The 21806-nt window shown below is 48.0% G+C and overlaps 1 protein-coding gene across 1 annotated transcript in view; it reads left to right on the top strand.

Annotated features, from left to right (window-relative positions):
- Positions 1 to 700: 700 nt before the first annotated feature.
- Positions 701 to 21806, top strand: part of EXT1 (exostosin glycosyltransferase 1) — a gene marked incomplete at its 3' end in the record, with an annotated part of 178096 nt that continues 156990 nt past the window's right edge. The window contains exon 1 of the mRNA XM_080610863.1: positions 701 to 1825. Coding sequence (XP_080466989.1) covers positions 879 to 1825 — 947 coding nt within the window. The 5' untranslated portion in view covers positions 701 to 878. The remainder of the gene's footprint in view (positions 1826 to 21806) is intronic.

The following is a 21806-nucleotide window of genomic DNA, read 5'->3' as shown; positions in this document are numbered from 1 at the left end:
GGTACCGGCGGCCGCACGGGTGCCGCCCCCCTCCCGCCGCGTTATCAATGGGTGCAGCGGAAGCCCCGCCCCCCCGGACGTGACGCCCCGCCAATGGGGGCGCGGGGCTGCGTGGCTGGATGAGGTCAGCGCGGCGGGGCGGGGGCGGTGCGCGGGGGGCCGGGTGAGGCGGGGGTCGCGGCCCGCGGGCGGGCAGAGCGGGGCAGGGCCGGGCGGGCAGCGCGGGGCTCGGCGGGGCGCTGCTGCGGCGGCCGCTGGCCCGGGGGAGGCGGGGAAGGGAGGAGGGGCAAGGAGGAGGAGGAGAGGGAGGAGGATCCTCGCCGCCGCCGCTCCGTCCCGGGGGCCATTCAGCGGGAGTGCGGCGAGGAGCGAGCGGCGCCGGGGCCGGGCGGGGGGAGCCGGGCGATGCAGGGCTTCGTCAGGCTGCGGCGTGGCGGCCGCGGGCTGTGAGCCGGCGGGGCCGCGCTGGGCCGTGCCGTGCCGGGCTGGGCTGGGCTGGCGGCGCGGGGAGGGGAGGGGCGGGCGGGAGCGTGGCGAAGGAGAGGGCAGGCAGCGGCGGGAAGGCGGGAGCGGGGCTGCCCCGGTGCCCGCCCCGCGCGGGGGGCCGGCCCCTGAGTGCATGCGGGGCGCCCCGCCGGGCCGCCGCCGGCCCGCCGCCGCCCGCCGCCCCTGAGAGACCGGCGGGGAGAAAGTTGCGGCGGTCGCCCACATGCGCGGCCCCGGCCGACGCCTTGGGGAACGGCGCCGAGCGGAGGTGGGCGAAGAGAGTTTGAAGCGCTCGCCGGCGGGAAGATGGCGGAGCGGAGCTGAGAGCGGCGCCCGGCGAGCTCGGGGCGCCCCCGCCTTCCTCCGCAGCCCCCCGGATCCCCGCCGGACACATGCAGGCCAAAAAACGCTACCTGACGCTGCTGTCCGCCGGCACCTGTCTCGTCCTGCTGGTCTACCTGGGAGGCGTGTGGCTGCAGGCGGCACGGCGACCGCCGCCCGGTAGCCGGCATGGCCCGCGGCCCGGCGCCGAGCGGCCCTGGCCCCGCTTCCCCGACGCCCTGCGGCCCTTCGCACCGGCCGAGCGGCCGGGCCCCGAGGGCGGCGGCGGGCGCGTCTCCCCTCGGCAGCGGCGGGACGCCAGCGCCGGCCTCTACCGCGGGCGCCGCTGCCGCATGGAGTCCTGCTTCGACTTCGCCCAGTGCCGGAAAAACGGCTTCAAGGTCTACGTGTACCCGCAGCAGAAGGGGGAGAAGATCGCCGAGAGCTACCAGAACGTCCTGGCCGCCATCGAGGGCTCCCGCTTCTACACCTCCGACCCCGGGCAGGCTTGCCTCTTCGTCCTCAGCCTGGACACGCTGGACCGGGACCAGCTCTCCCCCCAGTACGTGCACAACCTGCGCTCCAAGGTGCAGAGTCTCCACCTGTGGAACAACGGCAGAAACCACCTGATTTTTAATTTATACTCCGGCACCTGGCCCGACTACACCGAGGATGTGGGGTTTGACATCGGCCAGGCCATGCTGGCCAAAGCCAGCATCAGTACTGAAAACTTCAGACCCAACTTTGACGTTTCTATCCCGCTCTTTTCTAAGGATCATCCTAGGACAGGAGGGGAGAAGGGATTTTTAAGGTTTAACACCATCCCTCCTCTCAGGAAGTACATGTTGGTATTCAAGGGGAAAAGGTACCTGACGGGGATAGGGTCAGACACCAGGAATGCCTTATATCACGTCCATAACGGTGAGGATGTTGTCCTCTTGACCACCTGCAAGCATGGCAAAGACTGGCAAAAGCACAAGGATTCGCGCTGTGATCGAGACAACGCCGAGTATGAAAAGTAAGTGAGCGGTGCCCCTTCCCCTTGCGAGCGTGCCTGGCTCTGCAGGCAGCCCTGGCTGCTGGTTAGATGTGAGCAGATGTGTGCCGGTACGCTGATAGCGGCCAGAGGAAAGTCTCGGTTTCTTCTTTGAGTGGGTCGGTGGCTGGCTCGGTGCTGCCTTGGCCGGGAAGGTGGCAGGGAGATGTTGAAGGGCAGCGCCGCGTCCCACAGCCCTGGTGTTGATTGTCCGAGTACTGATGACCTGCATCTGCAGCCCTGGCCAGTGACAGAGGTGCTGCTGAAGGATGCTCTGGCATTTGGTACTGCCCTTCATACCCCCACTGCTTCTTGGGATGGGTGCCCTGTGCCTTCGCTACTCCAAGACAAAGTTTGTAAGAGTCCTCAGCCCTTTTCAGTGTGTGTGTGAGCCTGGCTCTCTGGTGGCTTAGCTGCTAAGAGTGACTGCTGGGATGCTCTCTCCAAAACACACTGCCTGGTGCCTGGTTGGTGTCTGTGTATCTCCACAGTAACTTGCCTTGCTGTCTTTTTCCTCTTGGTTCAGACCGGCACAGCATCAGTAAAGAAGGGAGGAAAAAGAAAAGCTGTCAGTGTTCGCGTTCTGTGTCTGAGTTTCTGATACTTAAATGTGAGAGGATACACTGGCAGCGCAGCGTGTTTTCTGTGGCTACTTGATTTCTTGGTTAAGGCTTTCTTTCATTTTTATTTTCATTTGTTGGCAATGGCACTGTGTAGCCAAATTTCGCGCTGCTGTGGTGCTGCCCTTGTCTTCCAGTCTGCTTTTCAGGTTTGTATAGATAGCTGCTGGGAAAATCGCTTCCTGGGAATTACCTCCAGGACTGCGCTGCTGACTAAGCCGTTTGCAACTGATTAGTTCATTTAAATGCCGACCACCACTACATTCGCTGCAGAGTAGGTGTCTGTAGATGAAGTTTCTCGCATGAGAATGTTTCCGTGTAGCTGGAATTAGACACTGAATCAAACCAGACCAGCCGTACGGTGCTGAGTAGTGTGCGGTGGAGCTGCACCGAGAGCTGCCAACGGCCGGGGGGGTTTGCGATGCACAGAGGAACGTGGGTGGAAAAATACTCCTGGAGAGCAGCCGGGAAGAAACTATGGTGGCATTAATGCTGATCAGAACTTCCAGCTGGCTGCCTGTTTCTCCGTCGAAACTATCCACAGGGGGTTGGGAGAGACTGAGAAAGTCAGCACTGCAGCACTGGGAACCCTGCATGTGCCTGGGTGAACTCTGCTCACCCACCAGTGAGGGTGTAAATCTGCTACAGAGGGGGAGGAAACAGCAGTGCAAATACCTGGTGGGCTTTTAGTCCCATTCACTCTCAGAGAACTGATGGGTGAGTGGTGAAATGATGCACATGTGGAAGAGATACAGTGGCAGTGCTGAGCGATTCCTAGAGATACTAAGCTAAGCTCATGTTATGCGTGACCTGAGAGTCCCTTTGGCTTGTGATCTCCTTTAGGGAATATTTTTTTGAGGGAGGGAGAAGAAGGAGACCTGATAATTGTAGCCTTGCAGGCTATGCTGGCTTTTGGCATGAATCTCAGCAACTGGAGCTAATTTACAGATAGGAAAAGTCCTGGTCATTAGCTGCATTCTACAGCTGTTGAGTTGTCATAAAACCAAACATACCTGCCTCTGGTTTGACATGAGTAGGGCTATATTCAGTTTATTTTACAGCTATGCCATTTGGTCTAATAAAAGATAGACCTCTCCCCATAAGTTCTGCCCCTCCAAAAGTGGCTTTGTCACTTATTTTGTGGTGAGGGGTGTACCTAACAACCCTTGGGGGATATGGAAGCATGATCCCAACTGGTACACGGTGCTATTCATATGAAACCCATACATGCCGCTGTGATGCGCCTGTATCTGGGGTGGTGTATGGGAGCTTCAGCATTCGTTGCAATGCTGATGTTAAAGACAGGAAATAAAAAAAGATGATTACAAGAAGATTACTCCAAGAATTGAGGCAGGTTGAACCTGTGGTCGGGCCAGTGAGGTGGACAGGCTCGCTCTGGTGAAGAGGTGCAAATGCTGAAGCTCTTTAACCTGGCATCCTGCCTGAGCGTGGGCACCTGCCAGAGCGTGCTGCTGCCCTTGCCTTTGCACTCCTGCTCTGGTGCCGACTCACAGCAAAGTATGCCATCTGCTGATCTCGCAGCTCGGCGTTTTCTGTCTCTCCCGTGCAAACAGGGACCACGCCTGGCGCTCTGCTCCCTTCATAAAACCCAACGAGGTCACATCCCCAGGGTAGTGTAACAGCAGTCAGCCAGGTGAAATGCTTCTGTGCCGATGTGTAAACCAGGTGTGAAAGCTGTAGGGGGGACTCTGCTATTCACCCCACCTAAAGCAGCATCCGATCCTGAGTGAGGCTGTAGTGCTTAGGAAAGAAACATCTCTAATGACAGCTAGGTCTTGAAAACTGCATGCAGAGCTGCTCTCTTGAGGCTTTTGGGGCTTGGATTTAATAATGCGTCGTCAAGGTTTTAATCAGAAAGAAGAAAAGCATGTTCTTCAGGATACGTACATTTGCGTATCTGGATAGAGTTGGGAAAGTCATGTACTGCGCTCTTGTGTGCCCCTTTTCCCACCCTCTGCCATGATGCTTGCACTGTTTCACCTCACACGGAGGACAGGAGCATGGGTGCCCTGACTGTGGAGAGCGGCCCCCCTGATACCAGTCCTTGCCAGGGTGAAATATGAGTGATCAGCTCTAGGTAGAGGCCTTGTCAAGCCGAGTGAATCAGGTGCCCAGATTTTAAACCACAGTAATCTCCTGTCAGCAGGGTGTAGTGTTAGTTGAGTTACACTTGGTGCCAGTGCACCTTACAAGTTACTTGTGGTGGGGTTTCATCTAAGGCACAGCATTCGTTGTTGGGTTCGAGCAAGTTCCACCTGTCTGCAGGGTGTGTTGTTTCCTCTCTAGGGGATTGAAAAAGCCAAGAAAGGTGACTTCTTGACCTGCGGGAAAATGTGTGCAGTATCTTATTTCATTGGGGGAAGGAGGGACGGGCATGTGCATATTTGACTCTGTCTCCCTGAATTATATTGGAAGATCTATCTGTATGTTCCAGCTAATTAGTTTGCACCCCAGTTATGCATCTCAGCAGATAAAGCTGATACAGACTAAAATGAATTGCATTAAGATTAGACTACTAGCAAACAGGATATAAAGGAAAACAAAGAAAACCTCTGCTTTCTTTACAAACTGGGCTTTCTGAATTACTCCACGGTAGGATTTCAGCATCAGGCTTTCTGTTTCACAAAGGGTTAAGTGAATGAACAGTGCTGCTGCTGAAGTCTGAAGACAGCCTCTTAAATATTTAATGACAGTCTAAATATATACATGTGTACAATGTGTTTTAAACAAAGGCAGAATTCATGTACAGGCTTAACTGGTTCCAAATAATTACTTTTTGGAAGGTAATATAAACAACTATGGATAGGGAAAGAAATGGAGGAATGCAGTGTTCTAGTAAAGCCAGATGCAGGAGAGAGATTCGCACTGAAATGGGGATCTTTCTAGGAAAGTAAATAATGTCTGTGATGTATCTCCTGATCTGCAACAACTGTGCCCTTGGAAGATGGGGAGGGTAGCAGTGATAGTATCCAAAACCATAAGGTCTCATCAAAAGCTTGTTCAAGGAGACTTTTTCTTCTCATATGTGTGCAGGATAGCTGAGGTTAATGATGGTTGGTGAAACAAAGCGGAAAAAAAGGAATAATGGTCAGGCTTGAAGAAAATAGGATGGAGAAGTGGAAGTGAGCAAAAAAATGTATTTTTTGAGAAATGTGAATTTATGGTGGAGGACAACCAGTGTAGCAAGGGTTATAGTTGTAGACTTGAGTTCTTCAACTAGTCAGTGCTCAAAAAGCCTGCATTGATCAAGGCTAAGCTGAGAAAGGCAGGGAAATCACACAGGACCTCACAAGGTGGGACTAGTTCTGCAAGAGGAGGTTGGAGGCATGTGGTTGAGGAGGAGCCGGCGGAAGGAGGTGTGCACAGAGCTACCTGGGGCTGCTGGGTGCTGGCAGAAGCATCATCACCGTGTGCCTATGCCTGTGAGCCGACTCTGCAGGGCACGCAGTAGCACTGAGCAGGGTTGTAGATGTACTTTTACAGGTGAAAATATCCAGCTGAACATTTTCACTGATCCCTGGTACCTGGTGTGTGCTATAGTGGTGGAACATGTCTCAATCATGGCTGAACCTCCTAGACATGAAAATGCTGTCCTGAGCAAAGGTTACCGTCATGCAATAAGCACGGAGGGGGAAGAGCAGCAACTTTTAGTTTTGCTTCCTTCCCACCAGGAATAAAATACACATGTAAAAAAAGAAGTGATAGGATCAGACGCTCGGGATGACTTTGCCACTCACGAGACCAGCATGAAAATGTGGAGTAAGGCTTAGGCACGCCCGTCCAACATGTGATGATAATCTGGAGACTGCATACGTGTGTATGTGCATGTTGTGAACAAAGGTGAAATTCTTGTATTTTCAACACACTGAACTTCAGTGTTTTGGGCTGAAATGGAAACGTAAATGCCACACTTAATCACTGACCGGATTGTCTTCAGGATTATTTAAAAGCCTTTACAGGTCAGCTCCTTTACAGCTATTTAGGATGGGTCTGACAAATCACCCAGGTTCAGAGTGGCTATTGTCCAGGACATCTTAACTGAAATGGGAGCCATCATCTTGTGTATCACCAGCCTGTTTCGGGAGCTTAGATGAAGCTCAAGAACTACTGAGAGAGCTTGGGCATTTTCCCAGAGTATTTTGGCTCCTGCAGAGACCTGTCCCCACCAGGCTGCTTTTTTATTTTAATATAAATTTTCAAGAAACTGGGAATTTGCCTGTTTTACAGCGCGTTTATTTCAAAATGCAGTAAGCAGGTAAATAACAAAGCTTTACTGTACGTCTGAGAAATAGGGGTTTGCTCCATCGTGTTCCTCTTCCTGCTCTCTCTATTGTGAAGTGTCCCTACGTGCCTGTTGGTGCTAATTTAAAGTGAGCAGTGCCCTGGTGGGGTAGGAGCTTCCACCTAGGAGGCTCGGGGCTGCTGCCGTGGTGGGAGCTGGGAGCAGGGCCTGCAGGAGCATCCCTGAGTCCTCAGCCTGGCTGTTAGTACCAGGCTCTTCCTTTTTGAAAAGGGGTAGAAGAGGGTGGATGCATCTACATGAGTGTGTTTCCCTCTGCCACTGGTGCCGAGTGCTGCAGTGTGTGTGGCCGGGTGTGTAGGGTCAGGCACTGGCAGAGGAGCCCACCCTGCCCGCAGGCCTTAAACCAGGCGCCCTCCTAACCTCAAGTAATTATATTTTCTTGTGGGGCAAGTTATTATTATAATTGCTTGCCCCAGGCTTGTCTATGTCTTTCTGTGAAGCATCTCAAAGTAGGTGCTGTGGTGACAGAGTATTACAGTAGATGGCTGATCTGGTCCAGGTCAGGTGTCTTCTGTATGCAGAAATGTAGGTGAACACTTCTTTCACAGCCAGGGGGGCTTTGCTTTTATTTTTATTGCCTAGGAAAATTGCTGTAGGATAAGTTATTAATAAATAATTTTCACTGAAGGGCTGCTTTGTGATAGGACAGAACTCAAACCCAAAAATGATCCAAGTTATCATTTTAAGCAGAATTAATCCTGAAACGGATAGTTTGAAGGGTTTGTTGAACCCACATCGGAACTGGGCTAAAAGTAATGCTTCCAGCTGCCTGTTAGGGCATGATGAAGTCCTGCTGTGCCCCCAGTGAGGTGCCCTTGGCAAGAAGGTGCTGCAGGGCATCCCACTCTGTTCCCATCTTCTCACCCACCCTGGCCGGGTGATTCACAAGGCAAACCCCAAGTTGTGCAGGATTTCCTGTACCAGCAAAGGTGAGCTTCACGGAAACTGCTCTTAAGGGAGAAGGATGACTCAATTTGGGATTCTCCTGGGGGCTGTGTGCTACTGCTTGCTGTTCCCTTATGCATCGAGGCTATTCCCAGCTGTGGACCTCTTTGCAGCTCTGAAGCTGTGCATCTCCCCAGGTGGATGGAATCGAAGAATGGTTGTTTCAGCTCAAGACAAACCTCAAACCCGAGCAAAATTGCTGCTGGTTTGACTCTTTTGGAAATAATCCTTTTGCCCCACATACAGCCCTGGTACAGCCACTGGAAAGTAAACTGGCATCCGCTTGCGGGAGAGGGAGGTAAATGAAACTGGTCGGCACGAAGCACTTATTTACTCACCAGATGTGAGTCAAGAGAATGTGTGGTAATCTGATGATTTCTGGAGTATTATCTGTGATTGTTTTCCCTTTCTCTCCGAAGGGCTTCTTTCAGAAAAGCTGCAGAGTTTTGTGGTCTTGGGTAAACAGAATATTTTGCTAACCAGGGAAAAATAGTCAGGAGGTACATAGATAACTGTGTGGCCTTGAAGGGAGTTAAATGCTGTGTTCCACGCTGCTAAAGGTGACTGACATCTCAAGGACTTGGCTATATCTAGATGATGATGCAGGATATATAGTCCTGCCCCATGTCATATGGAGATTAGTTCAGCATGTAGGAATGTGTGTGAGTGTAACTTCAGGTTATATTTGAGGTTCTGTGGCTCTCCACATTGCCAAGTATTTTGGGATGTATAGATTTCAAAACCTTCTTACGATTTACACTGAGTAGTAGATTTGTTCCTTCTCTTTTGTTCATCCAGCTGTGCTTTTACAGAAGGTTTTGTGTTCCTCTTTTTAATCCAAATTTCAGGAGGAAACAGGACATATCATCACGGTCTTGCTCTTAATTTAGGAGTCTCCCTAGTGAACTGAAGGGAACATCAATGCTATGTAATGCAGGTACAACTCATCCCTGCATCTCCATAGCAGACAGGGAAGGAGCTGGGACAATTACAGATCCAGGCCACAGGATGTGGAAATCACTATTTCTTGCACTTATGGAGCAAATTATAATTTATAGCAGTTGACACCCATGCAGCAGAAGAAGACGAAGATCATGGTTAGAGCAGTCCCTGTCCTGGTGTTGCAGCACAAGTGCCACAGGGCCTGGGAGGTGATTTGGAAGCAGAGAGATGGGGCATTGGCATGTTGCGGTGCTGCGGGAGAAACTACTTCAAGGAGTGAATTCCAAATAAGAACAAAGGAGAGGAGATTGGTCTCACATGAGAAGAGGGAAGTAATGCTTTAAGAAATAAAGGTTCTGTCTCAGCAAAATGTTGTGCCTAACTGCTTTGCTGTGAAAGAACTGGTGTGAGTGCTGCCAGGCTGATGGCTTTCCAAATGCAATATGACTTCCTAAAATGTTACCGTTTCTTCAAATAGAAGAAAAAAACCCGTAACTTTAAGCCAGTCATAAGGGTTAGGCCTCCTCAATAATAAGAGAAAGAAGATGCCGTTTTCTTTAAGTATCTTGTGGGTCTTTTTACCCACTTGTCTCTCCCACCCTGTCTCTGAGATTTAGCCTGGGTTGTTCGGATGGTGGTGTGCTCTCTGCTTGGCAAGGATGCAGAGAGAGGGCTGTGCGGGTGTTCTCTGAAAGGTGGTGGAGTTGGGGTATTTATCTTGTTTCGTTCAGGCTCCCATTTCATACTCCAGCAAGACACATTTCTGTGTGCTCCTGCAATCCCTGGGTGGAGTGTGGTACAGGCGCAGCTGTTGCAGGCCTTCTCCTGCCTGTAGCCCACATGGCCTCAGGACTGCAGTCGGATGGCCAGGGTTGGCACTGGCCACCACGGTTATGTTTCCATAGGCCTTTAAAATGGGGAAGAATGCTTTGATTTCCCTAAGCATTTTTTGGGGTTCCTTTAGTGCTTTATAATGTTTTAGAGAAATTGCTATGTAAAACATAAATTTTGTTTGTTAATGCTTTCTGTCGCTTCCTCAGGAAGCATCAGTGAATACAGGTCCCAATTGTGGCTGTTAGAAGCTGATAGCGTCAGAAGCAGCATAAAGCAGCTCTTCTATGGGTGTATGGGGAGGGGGGATCTCCACATTGATCCAGGGGTTGATACTTATCTTAGGTCAGGATATGGTCACATTTGTTGTATGGACCTTTTAACTCTGCTTGCTTCACTCAGATGCTACCAAAAGCCACCACTTTCCCAGGCACTGAAGCACTGCTGTTTCTGATCGCTCCTTCGAGGGCTCTCACGATGCAGTTATCGAATTCAGCAAAGCTCTTCTGCCTTAAGTTGACTTTTTCCCCATGATAGTTTCTAGTCCAGAAGTACATGAAAACAAAATAATTCCCGGGTTCCTAAGTGATTTTCCCTTTCGTTCACTTTTTTCCTTCTAATATACTCTTTGTGTTTGTGAATGAAACAGAAATAGGGCTAATTTAGTTGATTGGCTGCAAAACAAAAGTATTCAATGCTAAGAATGGGAAATGAGAAGGCCTTTCTGAAATGTTACTTCTTTGCATAATTGTAATAGAGTATAATTATACAGTCGGGTGCTTAGCAGTGGATTTGCTGTAAACACGGTCGTGGGAAATGTCTCGTTGCTCACTTGTGGCGGTTCGAGTCCCAGTGCGGTCCCTTCGACGGCTGTACCAGCAGCATCTCTAATGCCATTTTCTCTTCAGGCGGGATGGGGTGTTACAGAAAATGCTCTCTCTGGTTCCCCTCGCAGCTCCTCCCACAAAATTACCGCTGGTCGATATGGCCATGTCAGACTGTTCACACAAATCAATACGATCAATCATTCTTCAGCTCCTAAACAAAATTGAGAGCAGGATGCCGACGGGCTGCACGCAGCAATGCTGGCTGTGATGCCTAAATGGGAAATACATACTATAGAGCTTGCAAAGTGCACATGGGGGACCCTGTACTGTTAATAATTAGTTCTCCGAGGCTGTAAAAAAGAGCATGGTATAAATCATTTCCTACAACTGCAGTATGTGTTATGACCCCTGCAGCCATCAGGCTGATGGAGAGCATCGTCTGCCCAATGGCAATGCTGTTAAGGGGTGAACATGGCTGAGTTTGGTTTGGGATCCTGATTTTCTGCATTCTCCAGAGGATCTTGACTTCTGATACTGTTTGCCCCGTGAATAACCGCAGACATTTTATTGCAGTACCGGAATTCCTGGTACAGTTGGGTAGTTCAGTGTGTAACTGCCAGAAAGCCCATCAGAATAGTAGGTGCTGTAGTCTGCAAGAATAAAATCAGAGGCTGCTTCTGAAAACCAGAGCCCTTATCTGAAGGGAAGGCCAAATCTTTGTTCATAATGTCTGAATCTGTATCTCTGGAGGCTTGTTTGGGTGTGTCTGCTCATAGCCTCAGCTGCTTCAGGAAGATAAACACATAAATGTTTCATCTCCTCCATTCCCCACCAACTATTCTGCTGGGTGCTAGCAGATTTTTCTTTCAATTAAATATAATTTCTCTTATCCTAATGGGAAACATAATTATAGGATTTATTTTTTAATACTGTGATTTCAGAACCGCTTTTTAAGGAGCAGTAACATTTCCCTCGTAAAGGCTGTTTAAAAATGAGGAAACAAAATAAATAAAGAAAACCCACAAAGTACACTTTGCTAAAAGTAATAAATCTCAGACAAGAAGCAAAAAAAAGAAAGCATCTGATAAGCTGGAGCCACAGTAAAGTTGAAAATTAATGATCAGTAAGTTGGTGCTGCAAGAGAGTGAATGCATTATGGATTTGAGGAGACACCGATAGCTTATTAAGTGTCAGTAAATTTTAGCATAAGCAGTAGAAAACCCTGATCAGAAAACATAATGTGATGCAAGCTGCAGTTGGAAGATCCAGTTCCCACAAAGGATGTGGGAACCATGTGTATGGTTGAAATGCAAAAAAGTGCTTTGCTGGATTAGGGTCTGAAATTGCAGGCTAAACTCCTTTAGTGTCTGATCGGAGGGATTTAAACGTTTCAATAGGGCATGACTGGAGGGATTTATTGTACTGTAAAACCTTTGCACGAGAAGGTGTGTATGACTGTTTAGAATAATTTAAAACAAATATCATCCCTTCACCTTCCCACTCCTTCTCGCTCTTTTTTCCCTGAAAGCTAAGGCTACTACTTGCATTGTGATGGAATAATATATCAAGTGAGTGATCACATCAGGCATGGACACTTAGCAAATCACAGCGAGATAACTGTGAATAACTCTCTAGTTTCAACAATTTGCATGCATTAACAATTGATGGGTTTCCCTTAGAACCGCATTATCTGTGGCAGCGGGATCTATTCCCCTGCACTGGTCCTGCATACTGAGTGCCAGCGGAATTCTTAAAAGTGAGGGTAATGAAAGATTCTGATAGCAGCAAGGTGAGGGGAGCAGGTAGGGATTGCAGGGTGGCAGTTTTTGATTATATATTTAAGATGATCATGCATTTTTGTAACTGCTCTTCCTCCCTTCTCTGCCTATTGCTTTAGCTACAGCTCTGTGAGTTTTAATTCAAGCTGGTGTTAGGTTTCCCTTCACTGCTTGGCATCATCTCAGGCTTGATGGTTGGTCTGGCATGGGGATCAGTCTAAGCAAGATTTTAAAATGCGTTTTGTTTTAGTTTTGGATTGGACATGTGTCTTAAGGAACTGTAGTGCATGTTCAACAAAAGATAGAACCACTGCTAAATTTAGCAGTCCTCGATTGCTGGGCGGCTCTTCCATGGGAGTGATTTCAAGCAGGTGTCATAGAATCATAGAATGGTTTGGGTTGGAAAGGACCTTAAGATCATCCAGTTCCAACCCCCCTGCCATGGGCAGGCAAACTTTGCACTAAACTGAGTCACTCAAGACTCCATCCAGCCTGGCCTTGAACACTGCCAGGGATGGAGCATTCACAGCTTCCTTGGGCAACCCATTCCAGTGCCTCACCACCCTCTCAGTAAAGAATTTCTTCCTTATATCCAATCTAAACTTCCTCTGTTTAAGTTTGAACCCATTACCCCTTGTCCTGTCACTTTAGTACCTAATGAAGAGTCCATCCCCAGCATCCTTGTAGGCTGCCTTCAGATACTGGGAGGCTGCTCGAAGGTCTCTTCAAAAATGTCAAAGATGTACTTTCCTTATGAGACTTGTGTCACCCTTTCAGTAAACACGCGACACATCCCTTATTTCTAATTCTTTTATCTTTGGCTGGTGGCACATCAATTCTTTTTAGATTCCTCCATCAAGTTGATTTTTCCAGCACCAAATCTCTTTCTCTCTATTTCTCCTTCTTGCCCTCTTCCCACTCCCCTTTTCTTTTCACGGTGCTGCTGTTGTGGCAAGATTAAAGCAACCGAGTGAGGCAGTGGCGGGGGAAGGCTCAAGTAATCGAAGTGTGCAAGTGGCTTTAGCTGTGGGGAGGCAGGTAGGGGACACATCAAAGCTGGTGTGTACAGGCACTCACTGTTCTCGCCTCTCCTTGTGAATGACCCCTCTGCTGTAAACAGAGTTCCTGGGGTTAATTTGTGAGCTTATATGTACACAAATGCAATTGCTTTTCTACAGCCTTCTCCAAATTTAATTGCAGAGGTAATCAAGTCTTAGCTTTTTTCCTTGGAAGGTGGCTTCTGTAGATGTGGTGTGTTAGGAAATAAGTACCCAGGAGGTGATTGTTCACCTTCAGCCAAGAACAGCCCAGCACCTTATTGCCCTAGCTGGCTGTAAATGATGTTTCTGGATTGCTGTAGGTGAGGTGAGGAGAACTGGATGGTCAGAGAAGTGCCTGGTTGCCCCAGCTAGACCTTGCATGGGCAGAAACACAGTGTGTCTTGTCTTGGCCAGAGCACCCATGGCCTGGACAGGCAGCCATTGCCCGGCTACATGTGGGTGCTGCTCCCTGAGCTCCAGGTCCAGTGTGAAGGCTTTGGGTGCCCTCAGCTCAGGGGAAGCCCCAAATCCCCTCTCATCTCTGAACTACCTGTGCACATCTCTTGATGTAGAGCTAGCTATGGGGCTGGCTGTTTCAGCTGCTGCCTCTGCCCACATTGCTGTCTCCCCAAAGCCTGCTGTGGAGCTCTGAGGTTGAGAACTCCATGGTCTGAACAGACTCTTGCTCTGTGTTTGTGCAAGCGATTCCTGGTCGTTGTCTTCACCCTTTGGTCTGAAGGTGTCAAAAAACCATCTCACTTTGCACATGCCATCTTTCGCAGGTCTCTTCTTCACTGACCATAGCCTGCTGGTGTCTTTTGCTGCTGAGAACCAAAATGCTAGCTATTTCTGGTGGTCTGTAATAATTGTCCTTTCTTTTTACTCTCATCTTTAATGAAAAATCTTTCTGACACAGGTAATAGTAAAATAATTAACAGTGAGATTGTCTGTGGTGTTTGGGTATAATACTGGAGATCTAAGGATTTAGAGTACTGATGTGATACTGGGTTGCCCTGTTGGTATGGTTGCTGGTTACAGCAGTAGTTCTTATTTACTTTAACTTCAGTCTCAGGTTAACTGTGTTTCAAAATAATCAATGTACTGATTACTATAATTACATCTTGTAGGGCCCCATGACCAGGCTAATAAAGCATGGAATCTAATGAATATTTGTAAACAAACTTCGTTAGGAAGTAGGTTGAGAATACGCACTTGTGGAGGATAACAGAGGAGACCTGTCCTCAATCTCAGTAATTACAACAGATGGAGACCTGGAAATGAACAGCAAAATGTGGAAACCATCACACTGCTCCTTACCTTGCATTTACTGCTGTACCATGTCTTTAAAGTCTGTCTTAAAAAAAAAACCATAGAGAAAGGGTCTCCACTGCAATGAGATCCTGCATGCACAGTTTCGGTTGCTTTTGCAGAACTTTAAAGCATTAGCAGGCATGATGTTGAAAACGGGATTTACTGTGTAGGGCTGGTACTGGCCTTGAGTAAGAAGTGTCTATTGTCACCCCGTGATTGGATCTTAATGCAATTAAAATGAAACAGGAAACCACCATTGAAAATGGGAAATAGATTTCCTAGTGGTGCCTCTGGGGACGGAGGGTGACATCTGGCTGTTGGTGGAAAGTTGGCTGTGTTTAACTGTCCTTGAGGAGCTGTGTCCCATATCTGCTGTTGTACTGGGCGCGCTTTGCGTGCCTCCCTCTGGTTCTGTCCTGTGCTTGGACGCATGTTGTATGAGTCTGGCAACTTAACAGATGAAGGATCCAGCCTATTCTGGATGGTTGCTTTATTTTAAGGTTGCCAGAAAACCCTTTACATCTCCTTGCCTTCTCTCCCCTCTTCTTCCATCTTTAAGCTGCTTGACTTTATGATGGGTTTTTCTGGCTGAGTCTATGAGTGTCTCTTTAACAGAAGAAGCATTAAATCCTTTCACCTCCCTCCCCCTTTTTATTGGTTGTCTGCAAAGTTTGGTATTAATTTTTCAGAGAAACGCATATGTAAGGAGCCGTGCCCAGAGAGCACCAGCCCTGAGCAATAGGCTCATGAGTGGCTGTTCTCGCGGCAGGAGGTTGGAGGGGAAAGCTACACCTCATGCATTTGCTTCCTACCTGCTGGTTTCAGACAGTATTAATTTTTATGCATTTATTGTGTTTAATTAAAAGCAGGGCTGCTTACAGCAGTGCTCACAGAGATTCCTCCTTCCCCTCTCCTCCATTACTCCCCCCCCCCCAGACACAACAAATAGGCATCTGGTATTTGTTTTGTATAACACAATCCTCATAAAATGAAGAGTAATAAAACATAATTATCTCTAAAGGCTTGTTTTATAAGCCTAAGAATGAGCTCGTTTTGGTTTGGTCTCTGCAAGATAAAGGATGCCTTTGTATGGTTTTAGTCCCTCTTCATATCAGTAAGGATTGGTTATTTCAATGTGTTAAACCCCAGTGTGTAAGGGTGTGAGGTTGTGTGAGTGCATGTGCAGGATGGCGCCGATGGATCTCTAGAGGTGGGGAAGAGGCTTTTTCTGTTCCTTTTGGAAAATTTTCCCTTCCAAACAATGGGTTTTAATTGAAAGCTTTAGTGAAGTACGAGGGAGGAAGATATGTGGGCTCACAAACAAGGTCAGTGCTTCTGAGCTATGAGCCTTAAAGCTGGGTTTGAGCCCTTTCTGCATGCTCCTTATCCCTGGCAGCGTGAAGGACAGTGACTTACATCTACATTCATGCTTGGATGTGTGTGAGGACTCTGGTTTGGTCCTTGTTGCTTTTCTGACAGACCTTAACCACTGCTGTATCTTCATCTCTTCAGAGCATTGCTGGCTTCATCCACCTTCAGTCCAGTCACCAGAACTCCAGCACAGCATTCAGCAATTTTGAAGAGCTAGTTACACTAATTTCACCTTAGATTTGCTGTTTGCTGTGTGTTTGTAGGGCACTGTGCCATTTTACTTCTCTTAAGCTGGCTGTAGCTCTGCAAAGCCCTTCCCACCACCACGTGCTAGAGGGTGTTTTTCTGGGAAGAAGTGAAACTAGATCATTTAAACCGACTGGATATTAAAGTGATGTGTACGAGTTGCTTACAGCTGTTCGAAAGGTAAGGTGTGAAAGCCAAATCCTTTCAGAAAACTCACAGTCTAAGCCTCTTTAATGAGGAAAAATCCATATTTTTTTTTTTTTAAATGAAAAGTAAAAGCTATGGGCTGGCAAGGCACCTTCAACTCCAGCGTGCTTTGGAATAGGTTTATTTTGACCCTGTTCTTTACACAATTAATTAAAGTGAAATACAGTTTCGCTCAGCTTTTATGTGAATTGTAGCCTTCTTAAAAGCAGGTATGACTTAGGTATTGCTTTCTCTCTGCAAGGCAAGCCTTGTAATTTTGAATCTTGATTAGCAGCTGCTTTTGTTCTTCCCCGAGTCTCGGGAACAATGGGGTTGGGAGCATGAAACAAATTGCTAAATGATACCCTTGCAGAGAGAGAAATCTGCCTCACTGCCTGCATCTTTCCTTCTGGAAAGAGGCTGTGATGATGCAGCCCCGGGCGCAGTGACCCGATACTGAGGCTGAGAGATGCTTCCCTGGGCAGCAGTGGTGCATGGGCACCGCCACGTGTTGGAGTCATTTCCTCAAAATACATTTTCCGTGAAATAAGCTTTTGCTATTATCTTATCTGGGGATACGGGTGTAATCTGCATGTTGCTGGCTTCAGTTGTTCAACAGCACTGTGGTGGCTGCTCTGGGTCTTCAGCCAGTGGATGACCAGCAGCAGGTAAGGTGTTAGGAGGCACCCAGCTGCCTTGTGTAAGATTACATTGTTTTCCATGGCCAGAAGTCTTTGATCTATGCAAAGAGAAGCAGAGGATGGGTGCCACATTGCAGGCTGATGTGTAAATGTGTTGTGTAGCAGAAGAGCCTCGTGTCATGTGTGAGCTGAAATGTGCCATGTGTGTCAGAGCCTGCAGAGTCCAGCTACAGGTCAAATGCTCGGAGAAGTTTGATGTCCCTGCACTCTATAATGTTCCACTGAGCTTTTCATGCAAGGTCTGGAATGCTTTTTTGCTTGTTATTTTTTCTTTCTGGGGTATTGCTTCTCTGGTGTAGAGTTGGGAGATACCTCCCTGGAAAGTCTGCTAGCCCTTAATTAATTAATGTTTGCTAAATGTTCTGAGACCAGTGTTGCTTTGCATTCACAACAACAGAATTGCATTTAAAAGTCTGGGTAGCTTCTGATTCAGGCTCCTTATTTCTCCAGAAGAAATAAGTTTCATTTTTCCAGTGTAAAAGTGTGCCCCCCCTGCCCCAAGCCATTAACTTCAGTCGTGCTATCAGTGTGACATGGACTCATTATTTGTTCTCTTTCCCATTGTATGCTGAGCGGTAGCATTGGGTGCGTTTTCTTCTAAACGTGACATAAAGTAAAATGTCATTACTTGCACATGTTCAGTGGCACTTGTCTTCTAAGTATCTAGGCAACCTTTATGTAGATGACACTTTTAACTCAAACTCTTCCATCATTATGAGTGTGGTCCTGTGAAGAGAAGTAGGGTGAAAAAGGGAGGGAAGAAAGAGCTGGCTTAAACTCACTTTGAGCAGCTTGAGTCAGTTGTGAGATTCTTTGTAGGAAGTACAACATGCTGAAGATCTCTGCTCTCGTACACTTAAACCCTCTACTGCCAGCTGTTCCATGTTTTTCCTTTGAGCTTGGGCAGATAAAGGATCTCTTGGCTCTGCTGGAGGTGATGGTAAAGTTGCCAGGAAAGGTGGATTTCAGGCTTCTACAACCTGGCACCAAGCAGTGGACTTCCTTGCTTGATTCTCCACTCCAGGCTCAGGCGGTTGATTGCTTCAAAACGTCTGCAGCTTCAGCCCTGGGAGGTATGTGTGTTGAGAAAGAGTTTGAGTTCAGGTGTGCTTCCCAAAAAGCAAGAGCTGAACTGGAGGCTCAGAAGACTTGAAGGGGAAGCCACCATTGCGCTGTTGGCTTGCTTGTTCAGCTGTGATTTGACATCCCTTGGGCACAGGACAACCTCATATCCCTGGCTCATGATGCAGAGTAGATGGTTACTGCCCCTCTTGCCTTGGCACTGGCACTACTCTGATCCCACTGCTGGGAGCTTTTGCCAGCTCCATGAGCTCAGCTGGCCCTCTGGCATAGAGTGATGTGTCTGGGTGAACAACCAATGCAAGAAAGAACATTGGGACTCTTCATTGGGGCAATTGTAGAGCAGAAGATAGAGCAGAAGAGGCATTACTTCAGAACTGGGAACATCAAGCTCTGCATTTTCTTTAATTAACCCATGACTTTCTTATGAAAATGCAACAAAACAGCAACCTTCCCCAGTCCTTCAACATACAGCATACACAAACCTTACGTGTGCCCCCTTGCCCTGACATGGTGATGTGTTCTCCACCAACCCTGAAAGGATGGGGCATTCAGAGTACCAATGCCAGAAGATGGGGACTGTGGTTTGGGAGATAAAATGTTGCGTGTCTGTGACTGACATTTGCTGGAAGGTGATTCACTTGGGCTCTTGTTGCATTCATGGTGTTAGCCCAAATACCTGTGACGGCATCTTTTTGGCATAGCCCAAATCAGGAGGCTGAGCTCTGGAATGGAATGAGAGGCATCTTATGCCATTGTCCCCCCAGTTGCTGGGATTTGGGAGGTGGTGGTCCCAGCCAGCTCACTGAGGTTGCCTGGGAAGCTGGTGCAGAACAGAAAACAAGGTTCAGGTTTCTCAGAGTCATGTTCCTGGATCCCCTTCCCCATCCTCATGTTACGCTTCTGGTCTTCATCAGTAGCTGAGCCTGGGTGTCTGACAATAGCAGGACAGTGAGTGTAGCTGTTTGTTAGGGAATGCTGAAAGGGAGAAGTTGGGAGTGGCCTAGACAAACATTTGAAGTGTGGAGAGGAAGAAAACAGATTTCTGTGTTTGAATGCTTTGGGCAGTAAATGAAAGCTTCATGTCACAAGGCAAGACAGCCATGTTTGTAGCCAGAGGTTGATTTGGGTTGTTGTTGATAGACCAGCTGTATGTATAATCTTGACTTCATTTCTATACTACAAAAAGTTAAACTCACCATCTTGGACCATGATTAATGACAGATTTGCCTGTAATAAGGATGGTGCTGGTAAGTATCCCTGAGCAGTGACACTTCTTTATTTGATCTCATGTCCATGGGTTGGTCATAAAGCCAAGATGGGTATTGACTGCTCTCATCTTGACTATATGCTTAATTACAGGGCAGTAGGAGTCAAGTGGATAGTGTTTCATGTAGTTGGTGAAGAGAATAAAGTGACATGGTAAACTGAGCCCCGGTAGCTCACTTGGGACAGTGCAGTGGGTTATTATTACATTCTGGTGGGAGAAGCTGCCAAGCAAAATTAAGTGGGACTGTTAACAGCATGACTGAAGCAATTCATTAATGGCAGTGGTGTATTCTTCTATCTGCTTTTCCTTACAACTGCTGGGTGAAGATACTCAGGGGAAATAAAACCAGTGGGAAGAAGGGAGTAGGAAAGGAAACTGAAGATGTAGTGCCGATGCAGTGACTCTTTGAGGCATTGTTCCTTGAGTCATCTGAAACACAGCTGTTTCCTGGACAGGTTTTATGGAAACCTGTCAGAGCAGTGTACTCCTGACAAGGTATCTTCATGTAGATGCTGGTTTTGTGCATCTGCTTGTTGTGGGGTTGGAAAGAAGTGGCAGAAAGGACAGTTACTTCTGTCAAGTGGAGGCTTCTGTGCAAAGGGACTGAACTGAGGCAAGGCCCGTCCTTTGGCAGAAGATGTGCTCAGTTGCTGGTGTTTTCACAGGCAAATAGCAGTAAACTGCAGGGGTGTTTGGGATAGAAAAATGCAAAGACAAAGATGCCAGCTTTGGAGTTTCAAAAGAAAGCCAAAGAGAAAAGCTGGAGGCTGCAGGCACTGCAATATTTCCTTAGCTATAGACAAAGCTGTTGTCTGATCAATTTCTGTTCATGAATATCAGCATCTTTGTCAGGAATTAGTCTGTTGCTGGACCTCGTAATTTTTTGGAGTTAGGGGAAAACCATAAAGAAGACCCTAAAGCAACCTGCTGTGAGAAGGTAGTAGCAGGAGGTGGACTCTGCCCTGCTGGGTTGGCTCAGCACCAGGACTGCATGTGTGGGGCGGCTGCTGGGCATTAAGAGAAGCAGGGCAAGCTTCAAGGAGTTATCGAGAAGATAAATGTGTGTGAAAGCCCAAGGATGGAAGGAGGGGGAGAATTAAGGATTTGTAAAGCAGCACATCTTTCAGTGCAGCAGCCTTTTCTTTCAGCTTTGTTTCTTCCCATATTTGCTAGAAGTAGGGTTATGCTGCTTTGGTTTGGGTGGTGAGAAGGTGAGGAGGTTACTCTCAATTTATAGTGTGAGATGTAAACTGTAAACCACGTGGGCAACCACATAGTTGAAACAAACACACCTGCAGCAGAGATGCTCACCGTGGCTTGAAACACATCCATGTTGACCTGGAGGGCTTCTGGTGTGAGGGCATTTGTGTCTGGTACCTTGGTTCAAAACCAAACCAAATCTGAGAGCTGCCAGTGCTGGATGGTGCACCGCAAGTATGTGATTTCGAAGCACAGACTGGTGGGAACTCACTCCACTGATTCAGATTTCCCTAGAAACCGAAACACAGCACTGAAGTGTGATGACTTGAGGTAGATCTGGCAGGGTTGGTGCTGAGCCAGCTATCCACCAAGGTATCCCAACTCAGATGAGGTGCCATCTCACTTGAAACCGGTGTGAAACCAGGATGGAGGCAGAAAGGACGTGGCCAGTGGAGAGATACTTTGCCTGCCATAAGCTCCTTGGGCATTGCAACCAGGCCTTGGAGAAGACCCAGGGCTGACGGGGCTCTGAACTTTTAGCAAATAACTCTGGTTTAGAGTGTGATTTTCTTTTAAATGTGATAAAAGTGGTGTGTGAGATGTGTTTTTGAGTAGAGTATGTTTGTGTCATGTCCCTTCATCAGAGATTTCATGTCTGTGTAATCACTTAAGTTAAACTGTCTTATTTTCTGTCTTCTTCCCATTATGCAAATTTTATATCACAGAATGGTTTAGCTTGGAAGAGACCTTAAAGCTCATCCAGTTCCAACCCCCTGCCACAGACAGGGACACCTTCCACTAGAGCAGGTTGCTCCAAGCCGTGTCCAACCTGGCCTTGGATGCTGCCAGGGATGGGGCAGCCACAGCTTCTCTGGGCACCCTGTGCCAGGGCCTCAGCACCCTCACGAGAAAGAGTTTTTCCTAATATCTAATCTGAGTCTGCTGTCTTTCAGTTTAAAGCCATTAGCCCTTGTCACTACCTGCCCTTGTGAAAAGTCCCTCTCCAGATTTCCTGTTGACCCCCTTTGGGCACTGGGAGCTGCTCTAAGGTTTCCCCAGAGCCTTCTCTTCTCCAACTGAACAAGCCCAACTCTCTTGGCCTGTCTTCATAGCAGAGGTGCTCCATCCCTCTGATCATCTTTGTGGCCTCTTATGGTCTTGCTCCAGCAGCTCCACATCCCTCTTCTGTTGGGGGCCCCAGAACTGAACACAGTAGTTAACACAGTGCTCCAGGTGGGATCTCATTATGTGCTTAGGAGTTTCACGTTTGGGGTTCTTTTGTACAAAGATC

Source organism: Psittacula echo (genome assembly GCF_963264785.1).
Source record: "Psittacula echo genome assembly, chromosome: 2".
In the NCBI taxonomy this organism is placed as follows: domain Eukaryota; kingdom Metazoa; phylum Chordata; class Aves; order Psittaciformes; family Psittacidae; genus Psittacula; species Psittacula echo.
The sequence above is the reverse complement of the archived record's forward strand: the minus strand, read 5'-3'. Positions and strand labels throughout refer to the sequence as shown.